Source organism: Mesoplodon bidens (assembly GCF_964165515.1).
Source record: "Mesoplodon bidens genome assembly, chromosome: 3".
NCBI classification, from domain to species: Eukaryota; Metazoa; Chordata; class Mammalia; order Artiodactyla; family Ziphiidae; genus Mesoplodon; species Mesoplodon bidens.
Window position 1 is genome coordinate 71,992,213 of NC_138178.1, and position 19,676 is coordinate 72,011,888.

General features: G+C 39.7%; 1 protein-coding gene across 2 annotated transcripts in view; it reads left to right on the plus strand.

Moving 5' to 3' along the window:
- Positions 1–19,676, plus strand: part of GABRA5 (gamma-aminobutyric acid type A receptor subunit alpha5) — a gene marked incomplete at its 3' end in the record, with an annotated part of 98,989 nt that overhangs the window by 46,108 nt on the left and 33,205 nt on the right. For both annotated transcript variants that reach the window (XM_081230178.1, XM_081230177.1), the window contains exon 6: positions 14,042–14,124. In XM_081230178.1, the coding sequence (XP_081086304.1) occupies positions 14,042–14,124 (83 nt within the window). The remainder of the gene's footprint in view (positions 1–14,041; positions 14,125–19,676) is intronic.

The window sequence follows — 19,676 nt, forward strand, 5'->3', positions numbered from 1 at the left end:
TCAGTTAGCTTTGGGTCTAGTTTGCTCTTCTTTTTCCGGTTCCTTAATATGTAAACTTGGGTTATTGATTTGAAACTTTTCTTCCTTTTTTATTTTTATAAAGTTATTTATTTTATTTATTTATTTTTAGCTGCATTGGGTCTTCGTTGCTGCACACGGGCTTTCTCTAGTTGCAGCGAGTGGGGGCTACTCTTCGTTGCGGTGCGCGGGCTTCTCGTTGTGGTGCGCGGGCTTCTCATTGCGGTGGCTTCTCTTGTTGCAGAACACAGGCTTTAGGCACGCAGGCTTCAGTAGCTGTGGCACACGGGCTTAGTTGTTCCACGGTATGTGGGATCTTCCCAGACCAGGGCTCGAACCCGTGTCCCCTGCATTGGTAGGTGGATTCTTAACCACTGCGCCACCAGGGAAGCCCCTTTCTTCTTTCTTAATGCAGACCTTGACAGCTCTGAATTTCACTCTGAGCACTGCTTTTGATGCATCCCATAGGTTTTCATATGCTATATTTTTGTCTCCATTCATCTCAAAGCTTTTTTCTCATTTCTTTTGTGATTTATTCTTTGACCCATTTGTTTTTTAGGATTGTGTTGTTTAATTTCCACATATTTGTGAAATTTTCCATTTTCCTTCTGTTATTGATTTCTAATTTCATTCCATTGTGGTCAGAGGAGATGCTTTGTATGATTTCAATATTTTGAAATTTATTGAGACTTGTTTTGTGGCTGTTCATATGGTCTATCTGGGACAGTGTTGTATGTGACCTTGAAAAGAGAGCTGTTGTTGGATGAAGTTCTCTATATACGTCTGCTAGGTCTAGTTGGGTTACAGTGTAGTTTAGATCTTCTATTTCCTTGTCATTATTCTCTGGTTTTTCTAACCACTATTGAAAGTGGGATATTGAGGTCTCCAACTATTATTGTAAAACTGTCTATTTTTCCTGAGTTTTGTCAGTTTTTGCCTCATATATTTTTGAGGCTCTGTTGTGAGGTTCATATATGTTTATAATTTCTATATATGTTTACTGGATTGAGTCTTTTGTCATTATATAGTGTCCTTCTTTGTCTCTTGTAACAAATTTTATCTTTAGCTCTCTTTGTGTTATGTTTGGGTGGAATGCTTTTTTCCATCCATTCACTTTCAACTTATTTGTATTTTTGGAACTAAAGTGAATCCCTTGTGGATAGTATATAGTTAGTTCATATTTCTTTATTGATTCTACCAGTCTCTGCCTTTTAATTGAAGTGTTTGTTTCATTTAGATTTAATATAACTACTGACAAGGAAGGATTAAAGATAATGTAGTAAGGGGTGTTGTTATGGGCCAAACTGTGTCCCTCCAAATTTGTATGTTGGAATCCTAACCCCCAGTACCTCAGAATGTGACTGTGTTTGGGGATAGGGTTTTTAAAGAGATGAGTAAGTCTATTTGCTTTCTGCTTTATTCATTTTTTGGTTCCTCAACTCTTAAATTATTGCCTTCTTTGGTATTTAATTGATTATTTTTTCTAGTGCACTATTTAAATGCTCACCTCACTTCTCATACTGCATATATTTTTAGTTATGTTCTTAATGGTTACTCTGGGGATTTAAATTAATATCTACATGTATGACAATCTAGTTTGAATTAATGCCAACTTAGTTTCAATAGTATATGAAAACTTTGCTTCTATATTTCTGTTCCCCCTCTTATGTTGTTATTGTCAAAAATTACATCTTTATACATAGTGTGCCCAGTAACATAGACTTATAATCACCACTTTATGCATTTGTCTTTAAAATCATATAAGATAATAAGGAAGTTTATGAACCAAAAATAAAAATAATACTGGCTTTTATATTTACCTATGTCTTTACCAGTACTGGTATTCTTCATTTCTTCATGTAACTTCCAGTTACTGCTAGTGCTCTTTTGTTTCCACTTAAAGGACTGCCTTTAGTGTTTATAGTAGAACAAGTCTGTCACAATGAATGCCCTCAGTTTTTTGTTTATCTGGAATATCTTAATTTCTCCTCCATTTTTGATTATCTTACAAAATTATCTTAATTTTGATTATCATAATATGGATACTTTTTTCTTCCAGCACTTTGAATATGTCTCTTTACTGCCTCTGACTTCCATAGTTTCTGATGGAAGTCAGTTGTTAATCTTATTTAAGACCTCTTGTTCATGAGATTATAATTATAATGTGTCTCAGTGTGGATCTCTTTAAGTTTATCCTACTTGGAGTTTTTTGAACTTTGATGTTAGATTAATATTTCTCATTAAAATGAAGACATTTTAGGCCATTATTTCTTCAAATATTCTTTCTGCCCCTTTCTCCTTTTTCACTAGTTCTGGGACTCCCATTATATATGTTTTGGTATTCTTGATGGTGTCCCAGAGGTCTCTTAGGCTTTGTTCATTTTTATTCATTTTTTTCTCTCTGTCCTCAAACTGGATAATTTCATTTGACTTATCTTCAAGTTTGCTGATTCTTCCATCTTCTCAGATATGCTGTTGAAACTCTCTAGTGAATTTTTCATTTCAGTTATTTTTTTTTCACCTGTAGAATTTCTATTTGGTTCTTTTTATACCTTCTATCTCTTTATTGATATTTTATATTTGTTGAGATATTGTTCTCTAGGTTTCCTTAATTTCTTTGTCCATTGTTTTCTTTAGCTCCTTGATATTTAAGGCAATTGATTTAAAGTGTTTTCTAGTAAATCCAATGTCTTTGCTTCCTCAGAGACAGATTCTGTTAATTTCTTTTTTCCCCTATGAATGGGATATCTATTTTTGTGGGGTTATTTTTTTTTTTGTATGCCTCAATTTTTTGCTGAAAACTGGATGTTTTGATTATCATAATATGGTAACTAGAGAAATCAGATCCTCCTCCATCCATAGAGTTTCCTGTTTTGCTTTTTGTGGTATTTTTGTTTGTGTAGTGAGTTTTCTCAACAACTTTTAAAAGTTTGTATTCTTTGTCATGTGTGGTCACTCTCATTAGCTTAATGGCCAGCTAGTGATTTGATACAGATTCCTTAATAACCTGGAGCAAGAAAAACAAAATAAAAGCTCTCTTAGTCTTTGCAGATAGACTCTGTGTGTATGTTGGAGTGCTCTTTAAAGTTTAGCCAGTTTACAACTTTGCCATAGCTTTCACTTCCTGCCTGTACAGATCCTGAGAGTCAGCCGGAGATGAGAACTTAGGGTCTTCTTGGGTCTTTTCTGAGCATGTGTCCAGTCCTGAGCATGCACATGGCCTTCTAGATTCTCTGGAATATGTGGGAACTTTTCAGCCCTTATTTCCCCAAGTATCTCCTCCTCAGCCTCTCCTTCCTAGGCTTTCAGTCTGTCTGTTGCTTGCCCCAACTTTATCCATTTCCCCTGTGACTGTGGTGAATACATTTGCCTTTAAATGTTTTCAATAAATAACACCCTAGGAAGACACCTCTGAGTCAGTTGAAACAAAGGCAGACCCTTGAACCAATCCTTCAGGGACCCACCAGACAGATCAAAACAAGCAACTAACATTCTTTGAGAATAAGGTCCATATCATTCCTGTTACCAGCAACCTGCACAAGGAATGTGAGTTCCCATTTTCATGCCCACTGCAGAGCTAGAGAGTGGGGGCTGGTAACAGGGTAAGTTAAAATGCTACAGAACCTGCTTACTGGTTTTCAGGCATTTTTTGTTGTTGTTGTTAAGTTTTCTCTGGCTGTTGTAAGTTTTTTATCAGATTCCAGAGTTCCATAAAAAGTCGATGCTGACTGTTTTTGCAGCTTATTCACTGCTTTTGTGGATGTTCCCTAGTCCCCCACTTCTACTGATGTCACCTTTACTTCTCCTCTAGGATTTTTAAAGCATTTACTGGGTGTTAGGCATTGTACTACATATCTGTATTGGTATTTGGTATGTCAGGACTTAACACTGTAAGATAAGCTTTATATAATCCCTTTTATAGGGGAATGTGGGCACATGAAGACTGAGCTGAGTGTTGGGGCTGGGTCTGTTTGATTTCACTGTCTATTCCATCTTCTCTGTAGCCCATGACACTGTTGATTGCATTGTGCTTTATGATTAGAGATGTACTTGAATTTCACTTTGAGAAAGGAATGTCTTTGCATAATTTTGCTGCTCCTTATTTGCAGCAGTCTTTTTATTGACCAAGCTTGTGTTTATTTTCCTACATTTTATTTATTAAGGTTTATTGCTGGGTGCGTGGATACACATAAAAAATTAACCAAAATGTTTCCACTCTCACATCAATCATTACAGTGCCTTCCTGAGGAACACAAGCATTAAAAAAGAAATAGCCATGTTAATCAAAATAAATCAGTAAAGTTTATATCCCTTTTTGATAAGAACTATGGCTAAGTTTGTAAAATTATCACACATCTACTAGTTTTCCCAAAGTATAGAAGAATTCCTAGCATCTTCTTTCTAACAGTTGAAGAAGAATGAGAATCCTAATAAATAGTGCAAGTTCAGAGAGGATTTTCACCCAGAATAATTCTGATGGTTGGTCCCTTGTACATCCCTATTACATTGAAGAGTACAAAATGAATCAATTAGATTTAGAATGACTTATGAAATGTGTAACTCAAGCTGGAAGTAAATTGTAGAATTTGGCTTCATTGCTAAAAGGAAGAGCTTCATTATGTTATCTCAATAACAGTTTTGTGTTTTTTTTTTAAGTATGGAACTTTACAATTATATAAACCAAAACATGCATCATTTTAGTATAGTCTTATTGGAACTTTCAGATAATGCCCTAAGTTCTGCTTTCTGCAAGCTTGCACTTCACTGAATTTAAATTCTATTGCCTTTTAGACAAGTCACTGCACCCTTTATTCTTCTGCTCTCCACTGGCTGCTGCCCACCCCAACCTGGGCTGTACCTGCTGATCTTGGTATCTCATCTCATCTTTATCACAGGCAAAGGCCCTGCTTTAGCTTTGGGTAGGGTCAGGGTTAGTGCTAAGATGGAGATCCCTCAGGAGGGCAACTAACCAGGATAAGCACCATGGCCAGGCCCTGAAGGAAACTAGGCTTGCAGTTCTGGTTTGGATCAAACTTAATTACAATAGATCTACAACTGTCACCAAAGGGACCAGTATACACAGGTTAGTTAGTAAAAAGATGGGGTGGAAGTGGCTGAACCTGGCTATGACCTCTGGGTTCCAACATACATTGTTCCCAACTTGTCAATGTTTAGATTTTAAAAGTTCAGCTTTTACATAGCTGAGCTTTAGAATGTTTTCCTCAAAACATTATTATGAATTGTAGTTAGTTTCAAGGAAAACCAGCGATGCCTAACTGACAAATAATAAACATGGTATATCACTATTTATCACGATACACGGAATAATGATTGTTTATAAGAAGAGAAATGCATTCATGCACTTTTTTATTGAATGAATAAGTTTGCAGCTCTTCCTGAGCACAGGAGTATAGAAGAGAAAGCTCCAGTAAACAGGATTTTGACATCAGGCAGAGCTCTTGAGGAAGTTTCTGACGGAGAAGCAGGGCTATCTCTATTCCTAGTGCTAGTGACTCAATAAATACACATGAGTAGACATGTTATATTAATAAAAAGACCAGTTCTTTGTAATACCTGAGTAAACTTCTTTTATTTGCCAATCTAGAGGTAAATCAAATATAAGGAAAACAGGCATATAACCCTCAGAACTGGGCTTCCTTTCAGAGACCTTCCCCCGACGACCCAGCACAACAGGTACTCCTCATGCAGATATTAATCTATAGCTTCTTCATCTCTGAGGATGTGACTCAGGTGTAGAGCAAGGAAGACTCTCTAGAGTGTTGAAGGAGCCCTGCACAGCCCCATCCAGGTGGGAATAAGCCAGAGGCAGCACAATGAGCCTACAGAAAAATAAAGATGTTGCCTACAAAGAGCCAGCTGAGAGTGCCAGCTTTCCTCCATCTCCAAAGCTGGCAGCCCTTCAGATGGGTGCAACCATAGTAAACAGAAAGTTATGTACATTAAGTATTCTTATGTTCCTTACAAAGACTCACTTGGAAAAGTATCAGCCAAATTAAGCCTCACCTCTTTCCCATAACACCAATCATTAGGTGCTATGTTAGTATTGAATTTCAAGAGTCCCCAAATAAATTTCATATATTGCCTGAGAGTCTTGATAGGAAGGTGATGTTTCCACTGAATGACCAGTGGAAGCATGTTATTCAGCCATAAAAAAGAATGAAATAATGCCATTTGCAGCACCATGGATGGACCTAGAGATTGCCATACTGAGTGAAGTAAGTCAGACAAAGACTATCATATGATATCACTTATACGTGGAATCTAACATGTAACACAAATGAACACATCGAAGAAACACAAACAGATATAGAGAACAGACTTGTGGTTGCCAAGGGGGAGGGGTGGCAGAGAGAAAAAAAAAACAGTGGAGACGCAGCCTGCAGCTCAGTCACTGACCAAGCCAGGCCATCTTGCCTGAGGCATCTGGTCCATTTCATTATCAAGCCTGTGATTTTCATGACAGTGAATATTTTGTGAGCTATTTATAAGTTGACCAAACCAAATTTCTTTCTCAACTTTGTGAAAATTATTTAACAATTGGTTATTGGATTAGTAATATTATTATTATTTTATTTTATGGAAACTACTGTGCTAGTTTTCTATTGTTGCTGTAACAAATTACCACAGACTTAGTGGCTTTCAAACTATACAAATTTATTATCTTACTGCTCTGGAGACCAGAAGTCTGAAACAGGTCTTATGTTGCCAGGATTGTGTCTCTTCTGGATTCTCTAGCGGAGAATTATTTCCTCACTTTCCCCAGCTTCTGGAGGCTGCCTGCATTCCTTCATTCATGGCCCTGCATCACTCCTTCCACTATCACTGCTTCCAGCATCACATCTCCCACTTCAGCTCAGACACTCCTGTCTCCTTATAAGTAGCCTTGTGCTTACATTGGGCCTGCCCAATAATTGGGGTAGTCTCCCCATCCCCAAATCCTTAATTTAATCTCATCTGAAAAGTCCCTTTGGCCATGGTAGGTATCACGTTCATAAGTAGGAAGCATCAGGACATGAACATCTTTAGGGAATCATTATTTTGCTTACCACAATCTGTGTTCTGCCCCCCAAATTCATGTCTGTCCCATGTGCAAACAATATTAATCTCATTCCAATATCCCCCCAAAGTCTCAACTCATTACGGCATCAAAGTCCATAGTCTCAACTAAATCTCATTAGCTCCAAAGTTCCAAATCTCATCATCTGAATCATCTAAATCAGCTATGTGTGAGGATTTGGGTATGATCTAGCCTGAAGCACAATCCTCATCTGTGAATTTGTGGAACTCAATAAACAAGTTAATTACCCACAAAATACAATGGTGGGACAAGCATAGGATAACAGTTAAAGATATTCCCATTTGAAAGGAGAGAAAATAGTAGGAGAAAAGGAAGCACTATTCCCCCCCAAATTTCTAAATCCAGTTAGGCAAACAACAAGTAGGTTTTAAGGCCTGGGGCTAATCCTCCATGATTAAGGCTCTGCCCTTAGAGTCATCCTGCCTTTTTCATGAAGGGTAGCACGTGTTTGCAGTTGAGTAGTTTCTTTCAACCTATTTCCTGCCTGTGGAATGTTGGTGTTCTGACAGCCTTCTTCCATTTTGGCCTCTATCTGTCCCATTCAGCCCAAACTGACAGTGTTTCTGCTGCTATAAAATTTTTGAGAATCATTTACATCTCCTGTGTATGTCTTAAGAATTTACACTACTAGACCTCCTTCATAAATCTTTCATGGATAATCCTTTTGCTTACATGGCTGAGAGGACCCATGAGTCACACATCTAATTTCCTCAAAGAGTCTGAGGCAGTAGCAAAAGGTCCAACCACACCCTTGGCTTTCCCTTAAGAGTATGTTTTCCTGACAATGAATCTCCTAATTATAGCATCTTTTGCAACCTGGATAAACTGAGAATTTCCCAAATCAAGTCTTGGTCCCTTTTTTGTTGGCAGTTCTTACCTTAATCTGTCTCTTCTCACATTTTACTATAAGCAACAGGAAGAAAAAACAGGCCACAACTTTAACACTTAGCTTGGACTCTCCTCATCTAAGGGTCCAATTTCATCATTGTATCAGTTTCCTGTGGCTACTGTAACAAATTACCACAAACTTGGTGACTTAAAACACATTTACTGCCTTACATTTCTGGAGACCATGAGTCTGAACTCAGTTTTGGCCAGGCTGTACTCCCTCTGGAGGCTCTAGGACAAAATCCGTTTACTTGCCTTTTCCAGTATCTAGAGTGGCATGCCTGCGTTCCTTGGCTCAGGGCACCTTCCTACATCTTCAAAGCCAGCAGCACAGCATCTTCAAACATCTGTGCTTTCATCACGTCACCTTCTTTCTTTTATCTATGTACAATTTCCTTTGCCTCTCCCTTATAAGGATCTTTGTGACTGCATTTAGTGCCCACCTGGTTAATCTCCCCATCTCAAGACCCTTAATCACATCTGTTAAAGACCCTTTTCCCATATAAGGTAATGCTTACAACTTCCAGGAATTAGGACCTTTTATCTTTAAGGGGCATTATTTAGCCTACTGCAATCTTTTACAAGTTCCGCTTTCCACGTAAGCTTTCTGTCACTATACAGTGAGAATCTCCTTTCCTCCAAGTTCCAGTTTCCTCATTTCCTTCTGTGACCTCACCATTAGGGCCTTTGATGTCCATATTGCTACCAACAGTTTGTTTATGACCATATAATGTAGGTCTTCTCTACCATGTTTCTCACTGCAAGTTCTCATTACAGAATCATTAACATTCACATTTCAATTAACAGTCTGTTCAACGTAGTCTATGCTTTTTCTATAATGAATCTCAAAATTCTTCCAGCCTCTTCCCACTGCCCAATTCCAAATCATTTCTACTTTTTTAGGTATTTGTTACAGTAGCATCCCACTTCCAAGTATCAAATTTTGTATTATTTTCCTATTGATGTTGTAACAAATTATCACGAATTTATTGGCTAAAACACAACCAATTTATTATCTTATAGTTCTGGAGGTCGAAATTCCAAAAGAGGTCTTACGAGGCTAAAGTCAAGCTGTAGGTAGTAGGATTGCATTCCTTCTGGATTCTCTAAGGGAGAATCCTTTCCTTGCCTCTTCCAGCTTCTAGAGGCCACCTGCATCCCTGGGTTCATGACCACAATCCCATGACCTCTGCTTTTGTCATCACATCGCCTCTGACTCTGACACTCCTGCCTTCCTCTCATAAGGACTGCTGTGATTCTCCTGGGCCCACCTGGATAATCCAAGATAAACTCCTCTCTCCCAAGGGCCTTAACTCAATCACATCTGCACAGCCCTTTTGCTATTTAAGATAACATATTCACAAGTCATGAGGTTTGGGGGATTAGGACATGGACATCTTTGCAGGACCATTATTCTGCCTACCACCACACCTTCTATTGCACTGAATATTCTCAAGTAAATGAAGAAGGCTCAGATCTGGAGAGCATATTGGGTAGAAATCTCTTTACACACCTTATTAACTATTCTCGTTTTTTTCAGAGAACAAAGTAGCTGTTATTATTTCTCTTTTTCAAATCGAAAGGCTGGACCAGAGAAGTTAGGCAGTTTTACAAAGTTGCACAATTCATTAATGGCAAAGCTACTCTAGAATTTGGCTGTTTTTTTGTCTTTTTGTTTGTTTGTTTGTTTTGCAGTACAAGGGCCTCTCACTGTTGTGACCTCTCCCGTTGCGGAGCACAGGCTCCGGACGCGCAGGCTTAGCGGCCATGGCTCACAGGCCTAGCCGCTCTGTGGCCTGTGGGATCTTCCCGGACCGGGGCACGAACCCGTGAACCCTGCATTGGCAGGCGGACTCTCAACCACTGCGCCACCAGGGAAGCCCGAATTTGGCTGTTTTAACACCTGAAGCACATGCCACTGCGGGCTGCCCCTGGGCAAGCAGAGAGCTCTCTAGGGAGTTTACATCCAAGTTGAAGCAAACAGCTTAACTCACAAAATGCCCTTTTTCTTACCCTAAAATTAAGATGTTCAAAAATGGGATATTATGTTCCAGTAAGTCAATGCCTGAACGTCTTTAGAAACAGAAATTTGACCTTTGGGGAAAAAAAGCTGGATCCTTGGATCTACCAGTAATTCAGTAAGTTTTCCCATAGGCATATTCCTTAACCTTTTGAGAAAAGTAAGGGTTTCTAGGAGGTGACCTGGCTGGCTCCTTTGAGCTCTGACAGTCCACATTCCATGGAGTGCTCTGATCTCAATTCTGTGTGAAGGAGGTTGGTTGTACATCAAGGGACACTGCATTTTAAGAACCCCATGAATGGAAGGGTCCCTCTTATCTAGAGATATTATTTGAATACTATAAAAGCATAGGCCTTTTTTGAAATACTTAAAGGATCAAAAATTTAAGTGTTGTTCTCTTACTAAGGTTGAAACATTTGCTATTGGAGAATTTATCTGAATAATACATTCACTCCTTAGAGGAGAGACACTATCATAGATGAAGTATGTTTTTTCTGATGTTTGGAATTCAAATTCTAAAGAGGTCTATTAAAATGGGGAACAATCTGTGAGGCTCTCATGTTAGCATTTATCAAGATGGTAATTGTAGAATTATCTTTTTTATGTTTTCACTGGAATTATTTTTTCCTTCAAAAGGCTTTTCTGGGCTTCCCTGGTGGTGCAGTGGTTGAGAGTCCGCCTGCTGATGCAGGGGACACGGGTTCGTGCCCCGGTCCGGGAAGATCCCACATGCTGTGGAGCGGCTAGGCCCGTGAGCCACAGCTGCTGAGCCTGCGTGTCAGGAACTTGTACTCCGCAACAGGAGAGGTCACAGCAGTGAGAGGCCCACGTACCGCAAAAAAACAAACAAACAAACAAACATAAAAGGTTTCTTTTTACATCCAGCTAAATTCTGTCCACCTGTCTCTACCCACCCTCTCTCCTCCTGCTATATGCTAAAAGCAGACTCCTTGGTGTACATTCCTTGCCATCGTTAAATGTTGTCAGTGCAGTGGTTTTGACCTAGATCTCAGGACCAAACAGTTAGAATAAAACAAGACACCAGATGCTGAGACCACAGTGACAGAAAGCATGGCTCCTCACCTCTCTTATAAACACACGGTGTTGGCCAAGAAAGAGGAGTACGTGAGGAAAAGGAGGAAAAGTCAGGAGTGGGCAGAGTGCCAGAGGTGGGAGGTCAAGTCTCCCTGAGGGGTCTACTCTGACAAGTAAGGGCAAGCAACAGGAATGCAGGTGGCAGTGCCTCCAGTGGCCCTGGGGATCAAAGCAGAGACCCAGCACCAAGCAGTGGGGAGAGGAGTTAACTGTGATTCACCACATCGTCAAGAATTCAGCCAACAGATCTGGCTTCAAGGCAGCCTCCAGACCCAGTGGGCCATAGAGTGTTTTCTGGGGGACAGAAGCCCAGTTAATGTGAGCTCCAAGACATGGCAGTGTCTGGAGAGAAGATTCTGCCATGGAAGGATCATCTCCACGTCACCCTGCTGGTGGGAGTCCAGCCCATAGTTGTTGATATTATTGGGGGCAACTTGAAGACTGCAGCACTGGGTCTGCTGGTTGAAGTCTGCTGTGCATACAGCAGGGCTTGGACAGTCAGGACCACCTGAAGCACCCTGCCCCCCCTCACACTGTTCCCACTGGCTGAGCCCAGCATCTTCCTTACACCAAGGCCATCAACTGTTGGAACAGAGGCCGTAGACCAGCACTGAGATGTACTTTTCTAATTGGAAGCGTTCTCTGTTCTCCCACATCACCATTTCTTCATGTGCTTACTTTCATATTTATTGCTTTGTACCTGGCACTATAGCTTTATATTACTTTTTATTTCCCTACTATAAATTTGCTTCTCAAAGAAATTCTAGATTTACTGAGTCATGGTGATTTTATTCTCTAGAACATATTTGACTCACTTAAGTTTTCTGCCCCACTATTGCTTTGTTTAACAAATGGCTTAAGTTTACTAACAAGATAAAGTAACACTATTTTCCTTTATGTTGTCCTTCTCACAGGCTGTGGTTTTTTTTTTTTTTTTTTTTTTTTTGCGTTACATGGGCCTCTCACTGTGTGGCCTCTCCCGTTGCGGAGCACAGGCTCCGGACGCACAGGCTCAACAGCCATGGCTCACGGGCCCAGCTGCTCCGCGGCATGTGGGATCTTCCCAGACCGGGGCACGAACCCGTGTCCCCTGCATCGGCAGGCGGACTCTCAACCACTGCGCCACCAGGGAAGCCCTCAGGCTGTGGTTTTTAAGTCCTGTTTTCTTAATTCTAATAAGTAAATATTCCTTTACCTTCCCCATTTTGTAGTCTCTAATAATAATCCTTTTACATAGTTTATGCTTGAAGATGTCCACACATATACAAATATATGTATATGTATATTACACACACACACATCTGCATGCTAGAATTAAATATTTACCTTTCAAAGTCATGATTATGCAGAGATTTTAAAGATGTGGGAAATACCCCTGCTCTAATGTTAGGTAAACAGAAGACTGAATTTTATAAACCAAGAACAAAAAGAAAACATCTGTAGCTGTGAAGAAATCTGGACAAAGTGTACCAGGTGAAATTATAAGTGAAATGATATGTATTTGTAATTTTCTTCTTTATAACTTTTCTGTATTTTCCATATTCTTCTACGAATATAGGTGGCATATAATTTTAGATATCATCTCCCCACCTGAATATGAGACTTTTGTGGTATATTCTCATCCATGTGCACTCACACCCTCTGGAACTCACTCCATTTTGGGGAGAGTGGTACCCCCAGGCAGAGGCAGCAGATTTCCTCTCCGTGATGGGCACATACCTTCCTTCCACTGACGTGTTTTAGCTCCATTCAGAGAATACATGAATTGACTACTCCATCTGCAATCATCAAGTGTGAATAACATGCCCAATTTAATAGCAAAAAAGTTAAGCTATCTTAAAAGAAGGAAGCAGTAAGGGCAAAAATGACTGTTTACATTTTTATTCTCACCCCAGGCACACGGGCAAGATCCAGACTTAATATAACAAAATAGAATTGTAACGTCTGTTTAAAGTTGAAAATTGTGCAATTTGATTTCATTTTATGCAATTACATTTCATTTTAAATAATAGAATTAAACACTAAGAACAGAAGACTAACTCATTAAAGAAATTTAGATTTACTACTTAATTAGTAAATCTGTAGGGAAGTAAAAGCACCACAGCATGATGACTCCGCAAGTACAAACAGAGCTTTGGGTCACACAGCCAGGGGGGCACGTGCCATTAGGGGCTCTGCATTCTTGTCCGGATCCCTTAATATCCATGCCTCACTTTCTTACCTTGAAACTGGGGTGATAATAGCAATACATTGTGCTATTCTAATTAGATATGTTAATGCAGGTGAAACACTTAACACAGTCCCTAGCCCAGACCAGCAACTCTTATGATCAGCACTGTTTTAGTCATTGGTGACAGTGGTAGTGGATGGTGGTATTATTATTTGGAAGACCAGACTTGGATTAAAAACCATAAGAAAGTTGCTATCATAACACAATTTCACTTATTCTATAGTTTCATGACATCAGCCCAGTACACAGTAATTGTAGCCAGCTTCTGGTCGAAACTTGGACTGTGTATTTATTCCATATTTATACTTTTGAACTTATAAATTATTTTAGAACATACATATATTTTCAGCCTTGTCAAGGGAAGTTTTATTGATTACTGTGGGTAAGTGATGGGAGAATAAAAGAATAAATTATCTTTAAAGACATCTCAAATTGCTTTACAAGCAGTAATGTATGTACAGACACTCCCAAGCCACAGAACTCCTGAGTAGATTTGATTTAAACCTTATTTCTAAATGATATTCATCTACAATGCAATCCTATGTAATTTGGTGGGACAGTTTAGACAATTTCATAAAAGATAGTAATTAAAATAATGAGTGGAGTGCTTAATATGGCTTTCGAAATGTGATGTCCAGTAAATAGCCAGAGTCAGTGAGTCATTGAAAGGTCCCCATCTCTTGTTTTTCAGCTTGACCATCTCGGCAGAGTGCCCAATGCAACTTGAAGACTTCCCGATGGATGCCCATGCCTGCCCTCTGAAATTTGGCAGCTGTAAGTTATTTTCACAAGTAAGAATCATGGATATATTTTGGGGGTTATGTCCCCCAAAGACAGAGAAGCATTTAGGTTCTATATGTGAGTAAGAATGAGATGAGCTGCAGTCTGCTTGGGAAGGCTGGAGAGTATTGTGGGACACACACCAGGCTGGTTTCCTTGCTTGTAACTGAGAATGCAAGTGGAGGCACTTGCCCGTTAGGGTATGCTCCTCAGGAAGCAGTTCCCTACCCCTAGACCTGCACCAGGCAATTCTTTCTTGTCTTCACTTCTCAGATTGCAGGTCACCTCCTCCAACAGGCCTTGATGACCCAATTTCGGTTACCCACCTGATAACTCCTTATTGCATGGTAGTTATTGCTATGCTGAATCATTTCTTCTCAGATGTTCCATATGAACATTTGATTATTTATATGTGGGTTATTTAATTTTTAAACAGTTTGGGGATTTTCCTGTTATCTTTCTGTTACTGATTTCTAGTTTAATTCCATTATAGTCAGAGGACACCCTCCATATGGTTTCAACTTTCTTTACATTTATGGGGGTTTATTTCATGACTCAGAATAGGATTCATTTTGATATTTGTTCTGTGAACACTTGAAAGTCATGTGTACTTTGCAGTTGCTTGGTGGAATGCTCTACAAGTATTGATTAGATCCTGTTGATTATGGTGTTGTGAGTTCTATGTTGTTTGCTGATTTTCTGTCTACATCAATTGTTGAGAAAGAGGTGCTGAAATCTCTGACTGTAACTGTGCAGTTGACTATTTCTACTTTCAATTCAGTGGGTTTTTTGTTTCATGTATTTCTCAGGTGTTATTTGGTGTATACACATTCAGGATTATAATTTCTTGTGGATGAATTAACCCTTTATGATTGCATAATGTTTGTATCTGTCTCTGGTAATTTTCTTTGCTCTGAATTCTACTTTACCTGAAATCCATATGGCCACTCTTTCTTTCTTTTGATTAATATTTGAATGATGTATATATTTCCATATGTTTACTCTAAGCATCATTACGTTAAAATGAGCTTCTTGCAGATGGTGTATAGTTGGGTCATATTTTTTAATTCACTTTGCCAGTCTTTATTTTCAATTGGTGTATTTTCATAATTTACATTTTATGGAACTATTGGTATGTTACGACTTAAGTCTGTCATTTTATTTGATTTTTTGGTCTTCCATTCTCTATGTTTTCCATTTCTCTATTTTCTTTTTCCTGACTCCCTGTGGGTTAGCTGAACATTTATTATGATGCCATTTTTATTTATTTACAGTGTTTTTGTGTATATCTTCTTGTACATCTTTTATTTTAATTTAATTTATTTATTTTTGTCTGTGCTGGGTCTTTGTTCCTGCGTGTGGGCTTTTCTCTAGTTGCAGCAAGTGGGGGCTACTCTTCATTGTGGTGCACGGGCACGGGCTTCTCATTGCAGTGGCTTCTCTTGTTGTGGACCATGGGCTCTAGGTTCTAGGCTTCAGTAGTTGTGGCACACGGGCTCAGTAGTTGTGGCTCGCGGGCTCTAGAGTGCAGGCTCAGTAGTTGTGGTGCACGGGCTTAGTTGCCCCGCGGCATGTGGGATCTTAGTTCCCTGACCAGGGATCGAACCCACGTCCCCTGCATTGTAACAGATTCTTTACCACTGGACCACCAGGGAAGTCCCTAGCCATTCTTTTGGGATAGATTGCTGGCAATAAATTCTCTTAGTTTTTCTTCATCTGAAAATACCTTGATTTCTCCCTTCATACCTGAAGAACATTTTTAATGAATATAAGATCCTGTTCTGACAGTTCTTGTGGCATTTGAAAAATGTGCTACTTTGCTGTTGCCTCCATGGTTTCTGATGAGGAATCTGCTGTAATTCAAACCATATTCTCTTTATAGGTGAGATATCTTTTCTCTCTCTCTATTTATTTATTTATTTATTTATTTTTGCAGTACACGGGACTCTCACTGTTGTGGCCTCTCCTGTTGCGGAGCATAGGCTCCAGACACGCAGGCTCAGTGGCCATGGCTCACGGGCCTAGCCGCTCCGCGGCATGTGGGATCTTCCCGGATCGGGGCACAAACCCGTGTCCCCTGCATCGGCAGGCAGACTCTCAACCACTGCGCCACCAGGGAAGCCCTCTTTTCTCTCTTGTTGCTTTCAAGTTTTTTTCTTTGACTTTAGTTTCAGAAGTTTGACTATGATGTGTATTAGTGTAGATTTCTTTGGGTTTACTGATTTGGGATTTACTCAACTTCTTGAATCTATAGATTTTGGTCATATTTAGGACGTTTGACCAATTATTACTTTGAATACTTTTTCTGCCCCATCCTCTTTCTCGTCTTCTTTCCTGACGCAAATGACATGAATATTAGATCTTTTGTTGTATTCCCACAAGTACTGAGGCTCTTTTCACTTTTTTTCTATTACATCTGTGTATGGTCACAGGCCCCTCCAGATGGCTGTTCCCTTGTTCTCTGTATATCCCTTGCCTGACCAGTGCCTGCTTCACCTGCACCCTACTCATATGACTGGCCTACATACTTGCCCCAGGCCCCAGCTAATGACTGTTCTAGCTTTAGGTAAGAACTCTCCACTCTGCTTATCAAAGGGGTGGTGAGGGACAGACCCCTCTGCTGGTTTCCCTGGTAACCAATGAGGTAACCTGATACAATTTCCCCCTATAACTGGCAATATCTCCTTCCACCCCGGGAGCAAAGACAGCCTCATGTCCTGTCCGCCATCCGCCAAACATGGTGGGGTGTCACTCCAGGACCTTGCTTCAGAGGTGTAAGTTCCCCCATCCATTAAATCGTTGATGTTTCTGTCACTGGCTCTTTCTTCAGTCTTAAGGATGGGCAAGTAGAGGCCTTGTAGACCCGCAGGGTGCAGCCCAACAATCTGTTTTTCAGATAACTTAATTTTGATTGTTCTATCTTTAATTTTACTGATTCTTTCTTTTGTCCCCTCCATCTTTCTGATGAACTCATTTACTGAGCTTCTTATTATGGTTATCGTTTTCTTTAATTTTATGTGTCAACTTGACTGGGCCACACGATGCCCAGATATTTGGTCAAACCTTATTGTAGGCATGCATGTGAGGATATTTTTGGATAAGATTAGCATTTAAATTGGTTGACTGAGTAAAGCAGATTGCCCTCTCTAATGTGGATGGGCCTCGTTCAATCAGTTGAAGACCTGAATAGAAAAGAAGGGCTGACCTTCCCATGGGTAAGAGGAAACTCCGCCTGCCCGATTGCCTTGAGCAGGAATGTTGGTCTTTTCCTTCCATGCAAACTGAAACAGCTCTTCTTGGGTCTGCAGCCTAACAGTTCTCAGACTGGAACTACACCATCAGTTCTCCTGGGTCTTCAACTTGCTGATTGAAGATCTTGGGACTTCTCAGCTCCCATTATTGCATGAGACAATGTCTTATAATAAACCATGTATGTATGTGTGTGTGTGTGTCTATATATATATATATATATATATATATATAAATATATATATATATATATGTGTGTGTGTGTATATATACACATATATATACATATATATATGTAAATATATGTATATGTATATGTGTCTATATATATAGAGAGAGAGACACACACACATATATGTATATATATCCTATTGTTTCTGTTTCTCTGGAGAACCCTGACTAATACAGATTTTGGTTATGAGATGTGGGTGCTACTGTAGCAAATACCTGGAAATGTGGATGTGGCTTTAGAACTGGGTAATGGATAGAGGCTGGAGAGTTTTGTGGTGCATGTTAGAAAAAGCCAAGATTGCTATGAAGGGACTGTTGGGTGAAACATGAACGTTAAAGGAGATACTGGTAAGGGCTCAGAAAGAAAAAAGGGAGCTAGAGAGAAACCTTTCTTCTTCTTAGAGAATACCCAAAGAATCATGAACAGAATGCTGGTTGAAACTTGGATGTTAAAGATCTTCTGGTGAGGTCTCAGACAGAAATGTGGGACAGATTATTGGAAAGTGGAGGAAAGATGCTGCTTGTTATGAACTGGCAAAGCACTTGACTACAATGTGTTCCAGTGTTTTGTGGAAGGTAGACCTTGTGAACAATGAAATTGGTTATTTAGTTGAGAAGATTTCTAAGGAAAGTGCTGGAGGAGTGGCTTGGTTCCTCTTGACAGCTTAATAGTGAAATGTGAAAAACAAGAGCTGAATTAAAGAAGGAATTGTTAAGACAAAACAAAAAATGAAAAAAAAAAACAGAACTTAAAGATTTGGAAAATTCTCATACTCATATTGCAAAAACAGAGGAAGTTTCTTCAGGAGAGAACACCAAATAAAAAGGTTACCCATGGTGTTACTGGCCATCTCAATAGAAGGCAGGAAGAAAGACCCCAAAGGCAATTCAGAGACCATGAGGGCTGCCAGTCCCACCCCAGGTGCAGAGTGCACAGGCCCAGGGGGCCAGACAGCCTCCAACTGGGCTTCAAAGGGCAGGGCTGCCACCTAGCAGAGCCCTGGGTGCCACGCCTTGCAGGGCAATGGGCATGAGGCTGCTGCCTCAGAACATTGAACCAAGGAGAATTATTCTCAAGCCTTAAGATCTAACGGAACTTGCCCTGCTAGGTTTTGGACTTGCTTGGGACTTGTCACTCCTTATTTCCTTCCACATTCTCCCTTTTGGAACGGGAATGTCTATCCTATACCCATCCCACCATTGTATTTTGGAAGCAAATAAGTTGTTTCACAAGTTCACAGCTGGAGAGGAATTTTGCCTCAGGATGAATTGAGTCTAGATGATATTTAGATGAGACTTTTGACCTTAGATGTTAGAGTTGATTCTTGGAATGAGTTAAGACTTTGGGGATACTGGGATGAAATGAATGTATTTTGCATGTGAGAAGGACATGAATTTTGTGGGGCCAGTGGTAGAACACTATTGACTGAATTATGTCCCCCCAAAATTCATATTTTGAAACCCTAATCTCTAATGTTACTGTATTTGAAAATAGAGCCTTTGTAATTAAAGTTAATTGAAGTCATAAAGGTAGAACCCTCATCTGGTAGGATTGATGCCTTTATAAGTAAAGGAAGAGAGAAATCTCTCTCTGTCTCCACATGTATGCAATGAAGAAAGGCCATGTGAGAACACAGTGAGAAGGCAGCCCTCTGTAAGCCAGGACAAGAGTCCTCACCAGAAATTGAATCTCCTAACATCTTGATCTTGGACTTTCCAGCCTCCAGAACTGTGAGAAAATAAATTTTGATTGTTTAAGCCAATCAGTCTATGGTATTCTGTTATGGTAGCCCAAGCAGACCAACACAAGTGCTAAAACTTCTCTTTGTTTTTTTTTTCTCTCTTCTGTTTCTTTGCTGAGACTTTCTATTTTTTCACCTGTTTCAAGCATGTTTGTAATTGGTTGTTGCAACATCTTATGGTGGCTGCTTCAAAAATTCTTTTTTAAAAAGGATTTTTAAAAAGTAATTTTTAAAAAGGTAATTCTGACATCTCTGTCATATTTTCTTTGGCATCTATTGATTTTTTTAAAAATTCAGTTTGATCTTCCTGGTTGTTGTTAGGAC